Source organism: Austrofundulus limnaeus, unplaced genomic scaffold, assembly GCF_001266775.1.
Source record: "Austrofundulus limnaeus strain Quisiro unplaced genomic scaffold, Austrofundulus_limnaeus-1.0 Scaffold4, whole genome shotgun sequence".
Classification (NCBI taxonomy): domain Eukaryota; kingdom Metazoa; phylum Chordata; class Actinopteri; order Cyprinodontiformes; family Rivulidae; genus Austrofundulus; species Austrofundulus limnaeus.
Genome location: NW_013952406.1, coordinates 2,255,817 through 2,267,753, shown reverse-complemented (window position 1 = coordinate 2,267,753; position 11,937 = coordinate 2,255,817). Strand labels below are relative to the sequence as shown.

Here is an 11,937-nt window from a genome sequence, read left to right as displayed (position 1 = left end):
TTTTCAAAGAACATAGTCACAAACAAGTAACTTCAGTTGTTATGAAAAAGCTGTATACATCAAAACAAATTTGACTTCACATCATAGCCCATCTAAACTCCCTGAAATTAGCTCTTTAAGAACCTCCTACCGTTTCTGACACACCCACTTCAGCACATCGTCACAACAAATTTTCAGGGGAGGGGTGCTCTGTGTGGCAGGAGCGGTGGACTGAGTTCCTGGGAGGAGCTTTGTACAAATAGGCGGAGCTTTGTACCAGCAAGTGTTTAGGCAGCTCCATGTGGCTACTACGAGAGATTCAAGGATTTCTCAAACATGCATGAATGAGTCAAAGCAACACTGGCTATTTTTGATGACAGAATTGCATAATAAAATGATATACAGAAAAAGTTGAGAAATGCACCACCTTTAAAATATTTAAGGAATGCTAGGCCTTTGAATAACAGGCACACACTCACGGACCCAAACATCATCATCAACCTTCACCTTTTGAGGGCAATAATCAAAGATAATGTTGTCAGATAAAAGAAAAAAAACTTTTCAAAAAGATTCATTGTCTCTAACTTGTACCACTAGAGCTGTATCTTCAGTATAAATTGCACATTGCCCATACAATGACCTTCATTCGAAAACATCAACATGAAAAACAACAATAGTGAGTTTGAAGTGAGGACAACAGTATTTTTGCTCGGTGCAGCTGTTTCCTTGGCAATGGTGAACACATGACTACCTCCCACTGTTTCTCACCCACTCRCAGTGTCAGAGTCACCCTGGGTTATGAATCCTAATTAGATTTCTCTCACTTCGTGCCAATTTTACTCCAACGAAATTGCTTTAACACATCTGTCACACAACATCACGACAGATTTGTCTGGAAAACAGAGATTCAAATCACATGCACGTCTTTTTTCTTTAAATTTTTTTTTTTTTTGGTAAAAACATGTCCTTTTTTTCTTTCTTCCAGCTGCTGTGACTACAATCTGAGCAGAACACGTTTATTTATTCATTTATTTTTGTCCCTTTTACAGATATTATCCTGAATTTTCGGACCACRTTTGTGAGCCAGTCAGGTCAGGTGGTGTACGACGCTCGATCCATTTACCTGCATTACTGCACCACCTGGTTCTTTGTGGATCTGATTGCGGCGTTGCCCTTTGACCTCCTCTATGCTTTTAACGTCACAGTGGTAAGACTGTTAAAATAACCTCAACAATACCTGCGACTAATGGGTTTTTCACAGAGAGGAAACTGAAAATAGTTTTACCACACTCTTCTTTGAGCAATCTTTTTTTAAATATATTTCATATTTTAACCAAATTAGAATTTTTTATGGATGTTTGTTAATGAGTAATGCACAATAAGATCTTTGTAAGTCCAAAGCAAAGTGATTTATTTTACAAAGTAAACTGTTCAAATAAAAAACTATCCAAAGATCTATTCAGACGTCAAACATAAAAAATGAAAAACATTTTAAATTAGGCTTTAACAAGTAACATTTATTACAGAACTTGTGTTGTTTGTTCTATTTTCTCTCTTCTTGGTCAGACCTCATTAGTGCACCTGCTGAAGACGGTTCGCCTGCTGCGTTTGCTGCGCCTCTTGCAGAAACTTGACCGTTACTCCCAGTACAGCGCTGTGGTCCTCACTCTGCTCATGTCTGTGTTTGCTCTGCTGGCTCACTGGATGGCCTGTGTCTGGTACGTCATCGGACGCAAGGAGATAGAGAGCAGCGACCCCGTGACCTGGGACATAGGTGAGTGCAGCGTGTTTCTGACCCAGTTTGAGCATCAAATCAGCAGTATAATAGTGTGAGAACTGACTCAGGATTCAGATTAGTTTTCCTGATTTTTATTTATTATGTTATATTTATGTGCTGCAGAACAGGAACCTGCTGTAAAACAGCAATTATGCTGAGTCAGGCTTGATTTTTAATAATCTTTTCCTGTTAAATAAACAAATCGAATCAAATCACTAGATGTCGCTGGATGTTACACACTGATCCTTTAACTTGTCATACTTGGAGTTATTCTGTTCAGCATAACCTCCTGTGATTTTGAAGTTATTTTTTAGTTTTGAGCTACTGTATCAACACAGCAGCTCTAAAGCACACAAGAATCCTAAAATCCAATTAGAATTATTGCTGTTTTTTTAACTGTGAAAAGCACAAATATTAATAATGAATTGTGTTTACAACTTAGATTGCAAATATAAGCACTAATGTTAACTAGAACTGTAATGCAGTTATGACCGGGGTCCAAGCCCTTTTTATGCATGTCAGCCTTGGCTCATGTGACTTCAGGCATACTGTCGACCTTGTGTGGCACAGAATTGTAGCATGATGGGGAGTATTTATAAAGTCTRTTAGTGGACATAGAGTCTCAGCAACTGTTTAACTCCTTCTCTCTTGGGTGTGACTATAAGCAGTTCTYATCAGTTCAGGATCGTCCAAATTTTCTTCTCCAGTCTACCTCAGCGGTGTCTCCATGCAAGTCAAGTATTACACACAAGTGATTTTGTGAAAAAGATTAGCAAACAATGATGCAGTATTTCCATTGAAATGCAGAAATTTTCTCAGGGTTATTTTTTTTTTTGAGCCAAACAAAATGCCATAAATATTGTTGCCACTGATGAAAAATGTTTTCAAACAAAAAAAAGGGGGGAGAAAAGTACATCAAATTCTCTTGTTTTGGTCATTTTATTGGTCCTGCTCAGGATTAGTCAGATCTGCATCCATACATTGTCATTRTTTTAGCAGAAAGACAAAACATTTGTTTCTGTCTTCAGTAATCCAGGGACAAATAAAATCAGTAGTTCAAATAAAGTGTAAACAAAATAACTGATCTCTTCATGCATGTATTGATCCCACAACGATACTCAACTTGGTATCAATGGTATACTGAGACCAATATGCCCACCCCTACTGTATATCTCTTGTTGTGATTAAATACCAGAATTGTTCAGCATCTCTTTAACTTCATTTTATTTTAAGACACAGGGTTTCCTTTACCTTCTTGTGAATTATATCAGTCTGAYACAACCCATTTCATGACACTCATTGATGCAATCTAAAAGGAATGACTTAATGAAATTGAATCTCAAAAACCTTTATCTGGTCAGGCTGGCTGCAGGAATTAGGAAAGCGCCTGGAGACGCCGTACATCAACAGCACCACAGGTGGACCCTCCATGCCCAGCGCCTACATTGCCTCCCTCTACTTCACCCTCAGCAGTCTCACTAGTGTTGGTTTTGGTAACGTATGTGCCAACACAGACGCAGAGAAAATCTTCTCCATCTGCAGTATGCTCATTGGGGGTGAGTTTGATCTCACTTATAAAAGTTTACCATGTGAGGTAAATATTCCCAAAGGATGATTGTTACCGTCTCCTGCCACCGYTAGCTCTGATGCATGCAGTGGTCTTTGGCAACGTGACGGCCATCATCCAGCGCATGTACTCACGCCGCTCGCTCTACCACACCCGCATGAAAGATCTGAAAGACTTCATTCGTGTGCATCGACTGCCYCAGCAGCTGAAGCAGAGGATGTTAGAGTACTTTCAGGCCACCTGGTCGGTCAACAACGGCATCAACACCAATGAGGTAAGTCGAATGAATCTTAAATTAAGATTGTAGTTGTTTTATGACAGCAGTGTTCCACTTTGGTCTTGGCTTTGCTCAGACTAGCCATTCRCTCATCAATCCAGAAACTCCATTTCTCTAAACTGCGGTTGTTTCAACAACTGTGTACAACAGGTAAGGTATCACTTGATTATTTCTAACAGAGCCCCTCTTCAAAGTGCTAATCTAKCCCTTTAATGCCTCAGAAAGGAAGCATCACATTTTCCGAGGGTATTTCTAGATTCCCAGTCACAATCCTTTAAATGTGGGACATTTTCAMTTCTCTTGAGTCCGTTCTTTTTCATTTCCTTAAGTAGATGCCATTTTGGTGCAAATAGAATTTCGATGCCAGAATCTGTCTTGGAGATGTTCCCATTAATTACAAAGGCAGGAGCTGAAATGGAGTGAATTTTCATTAGCACTCTCACCGGCACCTCAATGCTTAATTATTTCAGTGTGGAAAGAAACAGACACTTGTTTCTGTGAACATGTTGTTTTTTGATCACAGTCTGTTTTGGTTGAGCTCTGTCTTGTGAGTGCATCATCCCTTTAAAACAGAAATCTGTTGTGTTGGATTTAATAATTAAAAACCATATATACAGTACAGTTTTGTTTTCACGTTAACAGTAATCTGAAACAAATTTCCCACATAATGCATGAGTTTATGCATATGGTTTGATTAAAAAAATGCTGTTATTTCTCAACACGAAGATGATCTTAGTTTAAAACTTTGACATAAGCTGGAACAAATGATGTGCATTGAAGAAAAACTAGACTTCTCATGTCTACATTTTGTTTTCAGCTCTCGTTCGGCCTCTGCCACTTCCCAACATAGATATATGTTGCCAAGTTGTTTCTAATGATCATTTAATGATGACTGAAGCCCTGATTTTCACCATTACATTCTTCCAGCTGCTGCACGACTTCCCCGATGAGCTGCGTGCCGACATCGCCATGCATCTGAACAAAGACATCCTGCAACTGCCTGTGTTCGAGAGAGCCAGCAGAGGGTGTCTGCGTTCCCTCTCCCTGCACATCAAAACCTCCTTCTGTGCGCCTGGAGAGTACCTCATCCGCCACGGAGATGCCCTGCACGCTAATTATTTTGTCTGCTCCGGCTCCCTCGAGGTCCTGAAAGATGGGATGGTCCAAGCCATACTGGGTGGGTGTGCACAAAGTGGGAACCATTTCCAGTTGTTTCCCCCTGTCATTTATACGCGTCCGTGTGACAATCTGTKCAGGTAAAGGTGACCTCATCGGGGCAGACCTGCCGGAGAACGACCAGGTGATCAAAACGAATGCGGACGTGAAGGCTCTGACCTACTGCGACCTGCAGTACATCAGTGTTAAGGCTCTGAGGGAAGTCCTCAGGCTGTACCCAGAGTACGGCAGTCGSTTCAGATCTGACATCCACCACAATCTGACCTACAACCTGAGAGAGGGCAGCGAGGTTGATGTAAGCACAAACATTAACTGTACAGTAAACGATGTATACACRGAATATAATGTAATTATCTTCTTTTTACTTACCTGTAGGGAGTAAAAAGATTTCCATGGACTCCCAGGAAGTYGCTGGTATGTTTGTATCTGACTATGAGATGAGTTTTATTTAACAAATTCAGTGTGAATACTTTTTCTCCTGTTCATTTTTGCAGTTCTTCGCTGCTCAGACTCCACTGACTCCTTTAAAAGGGACATATCCTGCAATATCCACTTTTTTTTTTTTTAGATTTTGTTGTACTTGTTGGAGACTCTAGGACTGGTAGAAAAGTTGAATTTAGTTTCTCCTGGTGCTACAAAGATATCTTTATATTCTGTTTGGGTCATATTTTCAGCCCGTTCAGTTTTCTGTATTTTCTACTTTTTCTGAGCCTGTTTTGTCAAATTGTCTGCGATGGAATCGCCAAATAAGGTCTGGACTTACCAACAACTATTTACTCACTTGCTGGATGGACAAGTCTTCTGTTGTTGACATCTTTTTTTATTGTAAATACAAAGTTTCTGTAAGCTAGAAAATTTATCCCCCCAGCCCCATGAAACCGGAGTGGACTGGTCTGGAAGCCAGAGGGGGGCGGGGCTTGAAGCGTCTTAAAGGAACAGTAACAAAACAAGCTGCTTTGAGGCACACATCAGAAAAGTGGTGAAAGAGAGGCTGGTAAAGTTAGAATAAAGAGGAATTCAGACCAAAGCATGAAATGAATGATTTAAATGTGAAAAGGAAGGATTWAAAAGCAGGATATGTCTACTTTAAGGAACATCTTAAGACATTTTCTTCTGACAGGTTTTTGATTATAGTTTTGTTTTATGTCTTTAAAATTGTTCTCCATTATATTTGTTCTCCGTCTGTGTTAAAGGGGTGATATTATGTGCTTTCCAAGCCTATATTTYCATTTTATACTAAAATAAAGTAACTATGTCACATTTTCAGCTTATGAAAGAGCTATATGTTTGTAAAAATCCCCAAAACAATTTACTTCTCATCTTGACAGTTTCTAAAMGCCTTGAAATAGGTCTCTGTCTATCCAAACACTTCAGTCACGCCCATTTCAGTACGTAGCCTGCCGGAGTCGCAGAGCGGGTGGGAGCGGAGGGGAGGGGGCGCTCTGCCATGAGGAAGCTCGGCTTAAAGACACGTCCCAGAGGCGTTTCTGGTCCCCACCTGTCGTTTTGCTCCTCAGCATGGCTTCATAAAAACGCTGCAGGATTTCTCAAACATGCATGAATGAGTCAGAGCAAGGCTTTGGGCATGTTTTTTTTATGAGAGTATAACATTATAACATGATATAAAACTCAAAAAAGTTGATTTTTTTTACATGATATTGCCCCTTTAAGCACTTTGTGATGTTGTGTCTGTGAAAGGTGCTGTAGAAATAMATTTTACTTACTCGTGTATCAAAGCATTCAGCTCATTTAAAAGATGAGTGGTTTATATATATAATTTTAAACACATTTTAAATTTAACTTTATCTGCTAATATTTTCCCCAGAGAAATGCATCAAGCGCTTTAAAGTTTCTTCAAAAATGTTGTTCTCTTTGAAATTTGCTTTACCAAACTAGCTCTGTTTTGGYCTTTTTGTGCTACTTTTAGTTTTTGGTTGACTTATATCAAGCATTATTTCAATAGGTTCAGAAAGTACTCTAAACCAAGAGAATAACATTTGCCTCATCGAGTTGTTTTTTCCTCCAGAGTCATAATTCTACAGACCACAAACCACCTCATATCACTGAGGCTACTGATACAGCGGACACTTTGAGCTGCTCCTGGCACAGGTTTCCTCTGCTTCAAAGTTTAAGCAGCCCCATCCACCCGTCTCGCCTCAGTACGTTAGGGGAGGAGCTTCATCACACTGAGACACGCCCCTTCTGTCGATCACCTGCGCTGGGAAGCAGAGGCCGCAGCCCCTCTCCTCAGCCTTTAAAAAACGACGAGCTTTCTTCTTCTTCGCTAAAAAATAACTCAAATGTAAATCATCGACCTTCCAAATTACTCCTTCCATCCTTCCCTTGTGTCAGTCCTCTAAACCTGAGCCCCAGGTAAGCTTATCACAAGTTTCCCTGTGCTGCTTTCTTTAATGAATAAATAACTAACATGCTTTTGTCCAATTGTCAGAGTCGTAGATGGAATTGAAGACAACGGTCACACGTTTCAGTACAACGTAGAGCAGGGTGAGACAAAGGCTAATATACAAGGTAAACTATTATAAAACTGAAAAAGAACAAAATGCTTAAAACATTTTGTCAAGGCTGACTTAGCAAAAGAAAAAAGATTTAAATTTTCCTTTTTTATGTTTGAACCTCCTTATTTAAAATTAAAAACTGATCTCATTTTGCAGACCAGTTACAGGTGAGCGCTAACCTGCTGCTCGAGACAGAGGAGGTGAGGCAGAACATCAGCAAGCTCAACAAAGAGGTACAACCATTTCATTTATGAGCAACTCTGCATATATTATTTCCTTTTGTGTTAACGTGAAAACAAAAGTGTAGATATGCCTTTGTTTGATTGCTTTATTTCCTGTCAGGTGAACAGCTTRAATGAGGAAGTGTCCAACATGGCCAAACAGCTCCACAACATGATGCACTGCCTGCAGGCTCATATGACCACGCTGCATCATGTCTCTTCTGGTGCGATGACTTGCGGCAACCGGCATTCTCACGTTTTTCCAGACACGCCCAATGAAATGCAACTGCATCRCGAGACAATTTGCCGCCCAGCATCCAGCTGCAGCGGGACGCCCTCACACAGCAGACGCTCTGTCGTGCAGCATTCATCGAGTGCTACATGTTTACATCTCTGCTGCTCTGGCAGAGAACAGAACCACAGTCCCTTTCAAGCACCCAGAGCAACGCCAGTGACTCAAACCCAGGGAGGTCCTTCCCTCCTGGGCATTAGCTCAGCTTTTGGTACTTTCCCAGTGACCCACGGTCTCTCTCATCCATCAATCAACATTCAAACTCACGCTGACGTTGTGCCAAATCTGACCAATCCCCAGACACCGATTCATTCCCCCAACACTCCAGCGGGTCAGCCGCAGTATCACACCGCCTTCAGCTCTCTGACACCCTCAGCAAGTTCCACATCAATGTCCACGGTTTATAACAAGACACAACAGAACTCTGTGAGACWAAATGATCCAATAGGATCCAGTCCTGTCCATCATTCACCGGAGCGTGCACGTTCTCTATTGGGACATCCATCAGAAAGTGACTGTTCACTCTATCATGAGAGGAAGGACCACATCGGTGCAGACAACAATCTCCTTAAATTACAGGACTGATAATATTAGTTGTGTTTTGCATGTTAATGACAATTCTTTACTGTGAAAGAATAATTGTGTATTGTTCGTCAGCAATGATCTATTCACTGCTGTAAATTAATAATTTATTTTTAAGGAATAAAATGGTACTTAAGTGTTTATTTACAACATGGTTCATCTATTCAGGTAGATCATTAGCAACAACTGATGTCAGACATAACTTTCTCAATAATTCAAAAGTCACTATAGTTGTTAATTTTGCTATAACTTTGTTACATATAAATACATCAGGATTTGGAGAAATATTGACATTTGACTGCTATTTTCCAATAGATTTTTTTATCTGATAAGCTGTGAATCAAAGGTATACAGCACCTCTGTGTGGTTATAAAAACAAATTACAACAAATGTGCTTGCATTTTTATCACAATGAGAATGAGAAAAAGCTAATGTTGCAGATTTAATAAAACCTATTTGAAATACCCAAACAGAAAAAACTTATATAAAAAAGTTGCAATTGTCAGTTTTCTATAAAGACACTCAACAACTGTATTATTATTATTATTATTTTTTTTTTTTTTTCAAAAACGAAGCTATTTTGATCTGGCTGTAGGCCCATACAATGAAATAAAATATGTTTTTTTGTGGAATGATGCATTTTAAAGAAGTTCTTTATTCTAACTTGTGAGTAGAAATTTTAAAATATTGTTTTAGGATAGTAATAGGGTTGTTGGAGCTCCAACTTCCTGTGCTGAAAGTTGAATTTCTCCTGTTTGATCAGAAGACGTGTTTCCCTCTCCAATATGGCGGCGCCACTGACGTAGTGAAACAGCCAGCATTGCGGTGTTACGGCGTCTGCGTAGGTCATGCTGCGTTCCACTGACAAAATAAGTGGGAGGTTCCCGGAAAAATTGCTAACCGGAAGGGAAGGCCAGACCCCGAGAAGCAGAAGACAGCCGCTGCCGATGAGGCCAGAAAAAGAAGAGAAAGTAATGTAAGTTGAAACTATTGGAAATGGAAACGGAATGTGTGTAAAGATGAAAGCTGAAACGTGGCGGATTAGTTTGCCGAGAGTCTATTTTACAGAGTTGTTTGGTCAAATTATTTTAAGTCCGGGTTTGCCGAAATGTCCATCAGACGGAGAGAGGCTATGAGCTTAGCCTGCCTGAGACCACGTAATGAGAAAATACCCATAAAGCTGCGCCAAAAGCTTTCTTTGACAAACATATGACATAGTTTCATGGCAGCACGGACAGCAACAACGGCCTGAAAGTTTCTCACAGGCTATGTGAAACAGCTGACGACGACATGTAACCAAGAAAAGAAAAGTTGTCTTACTAATGACGTTTTTGACACAGCTGCTAATAGCTAATGCTATCAGAAGTCAAGTTTCCCTTTCAGCTGCGCAGTTTCAAGTTTTTGTATGTTTCACGCTCGCAGGCTAACGCTAACTATAAATGTTAGCAACATTAACTAAATGTTTGGTGCAGTGTGCAGGTCAGTGTTACGTTATCCGTTTTAATAACATTTATGCCATACTTTATAAATACTGACGTGTTCCTCAAAGATAATTGCTTTATTAACTCCTTTTATAAATTAAACAGATCACTCAGATTATGAGAGTTTTCTTTTGCTAAAGCTAGCTGTAAGTAGAATGCTCTTTCTTGTCTGCCTAGTTTTATTACTTAAGCAATCCGATTTATTTTTTATTAATTAGGTAACATTTTAAGTCAAAGCCCTAAGCTCTTTGTTTCTTCAAAGCTTGATACAGTCATGAACAGTTCTGTAATCAATGTTTTTAAGTTTTATCTACATTTGTTTTATTCAGGCTATGTTAAATGCTGTCCTGAACCCCAAGCCATGTCATGGATGCATCTCGTTTATGGCCTTTTAAATGCCCTGTCTGTAATTTTTATTTTATTTTTTGCTACAGTATCATCATCTCATAAAACTGTCATCGCTGACAGCAGTCATGTTACACTTCTGCACATTAAATTGTTAAAGGTATGTGTCTACACGTGTCTTTGCTTACAGTTAACAGCTATATAATCGCACGCGTTCATGGATCTTGTTTATAGCTGGTAGCTTATTACAGGCAGCAGAACTTGGACCTTTGAGACAGAATGAGCTTTATGGTCACTTTTTCTACTTTTTATGATGYGTAGACCTTGTCCTCATAAAGTCATGACCCATCTTGGCAAACCAGTCAGGACTTAAAAAAAAAAGTTGAGACTTTACAGCTTTTGCCGTTTCTGCTGTGCCACCTTAATGGAAACTAGATTCTGTGTTTTCTTTACTAAACCGTGTGATCAATGCATTTTTGTTTTACGCCTTAACTACACTCATCCCTACATTGTTTAAATAATGAAACAACGATTGTGACTTCTTTTTTATTGTTTACCAAATACAAAGTAAAACTAAAAAAAGAAGAGAAGATGCTCCTGGCTAATTAAAACTCCAAAAGATAAATAAATAAAGCTTAATCTATTGAGTTGGCGACTTAAGTTTTTACAGAAGTAATAAGAATTTCCTTCTGATTAGCATCACGTTTGCTTTTCCTGTTACACCATCGCATTCACATTTTAAACTTGCATTTTTTTTCTGAGAACTTAGTTTAAAAGCAATGTTGATCAAAATGCATTCTAAATGTTATCTTGAACAATTTTTTTTTTACCTTGTCAGTTTACATGCCTGTGCTGAACAGATGAAAATGTGCTAAAGATAAGATGGTGATTTTTAGGCACAGTAGACAAAAGGACTGTGGGTAYACAGCCTTTTTCTATCAGACACCACCAGCTGCTCTCGGACCCCGCCCTTCCCTTGTGAATTGCTTGTCTCTGCTTGCTTTCATATGACCAAGTTGGACCAGTTTTAGGACCTCAGGTGGGCCTTTATCCCTGCATGCAAGTTACAGTATCTATTAACAGTTAAACAGCTGGACCTATTACTTTGAACTAATCTTTATTATTCAACTGTCTCCATTCTTACATTTGATTGAAAACTTATCTAAACATCAGTACAAACGATCCAAAACACATTTGGAATTTTACAGGTTAAGATTTTCTTGGAAACGACCACGGTAATCAGTAAAGATTGAGCATCAGGTTTTGTCCTCATTTCATAGATCTTTAACAACAGATACCATTGTCATTAGATAAAGCTTACGCCTCTTGTGCTTCAGAAACACCATAAAAATATTATTTTTTAAATATATGTTAGATGATCTACAATCCGTGCTAGTGTCTTAGACCTCATGTTTGCAGTCGGAGCAAACAGGAGGTCCAGGAATATTTAACAGCCTCTTGACAAGCTCTTCCAAGGGATGGAGCTGATCCAGTATCAGGCTCCGATACCAACATAACAGGGCTGCGCGGTATATGCGGTAGACCAGGGGTGGGCAATCCTGGTCCTCGAGGGCCGCAGCCCTACAGGTTTTATGTTTTTCCCTGCTCCAACACACCTGATTCAGACATTGAATTACCTCGTTAAAGTTCTGCAGTATGGAGGACCGACACTGACATAACTAGAAAAAAAGCAGAAATATATAAATGGACCAATAAATAAATTC

General features: G+C 39.5%; 3 protein-coding genes across 3 annotated transcripts in view; all 3 read left to right on the top strand.

Annotated features, from left to right (window-relative positions):
- Positions 1 to 5,433, top strand: part of kcnh4a (potassium voltage-gated channel, subfamily H (eag-related), member 4a) — an 18,732-nt gene extending 13,299 nt beyond the window's left edge. The window contains exons 6-12 of the mRNA XM_014023113.1: positions 1,029 to 1,186; positions 1,546 to 1,753; positions 3,118 to 3,312; positions 3,398 to 3,597; positions 4,528 to 4,777; positions 4,857 to 5,071; positions 5,152 to 5,433. Of these exons, the coding sequence (XP_013878567.1) occupies positions 1,029 to 1,186; positions 1,546 to 1,753; positions 3,118 to 3,312; positions 3,398 to 3,597; positions 4,528 to 4,777; positions 4,857 to 5,071; positions 5,152 to 5,217 (1,292 nt within the window). The 3' untranslated portion in view covers positions 5,218 to 5,433. The remainder of the gene's footprint in view (positions 1 to 1,028; positions 1,187 to 1,545; positions 1,754 to 3,117; positions 3,313 to 3,397; positions 3,598 to 4,527; positions 4,778 to 4,856; positions 5,072 to 5,151) is intronic.
- A 1,385-nt stretch (positions 5,434 to 6,818) lies between these two features.
- On the top strand, positions 6,819 to 8,921 carry LOC106528061 (uncharacterized; the record flags this gene model as incomplete). Its single annotated transcript, XM_014023123.1, is given in 4 exon segments — positions 6,819 to 7,149; positions 7,226 to 7,305; positions 7,449 to 7,525; positions 7,635 to 8,921. A coding segment is annotated over 1 exon segment (726 nt). The 3' UTR covers positions 8,391 to 8,921.
- A 333-nt stretch (positions 8,922 to 9,254) lies between these two features.
- rab5c (RAB5C, member RAS oncogene family) overlaps positions 9,255 to 11,937 on the top strand; it is a 13,529-nt gene continuing 10,846 nt past the window's right edge. Inside the window, exon 1 of the mRNA XM_014023100.1 lies at positions 9,255 to 9,363. The gene's annotated coding sequence lies outside the window, so the exon portion shown is untranslated. The remainder of the gene's footprint in view (positions 9,364 to 11,937) is intronic.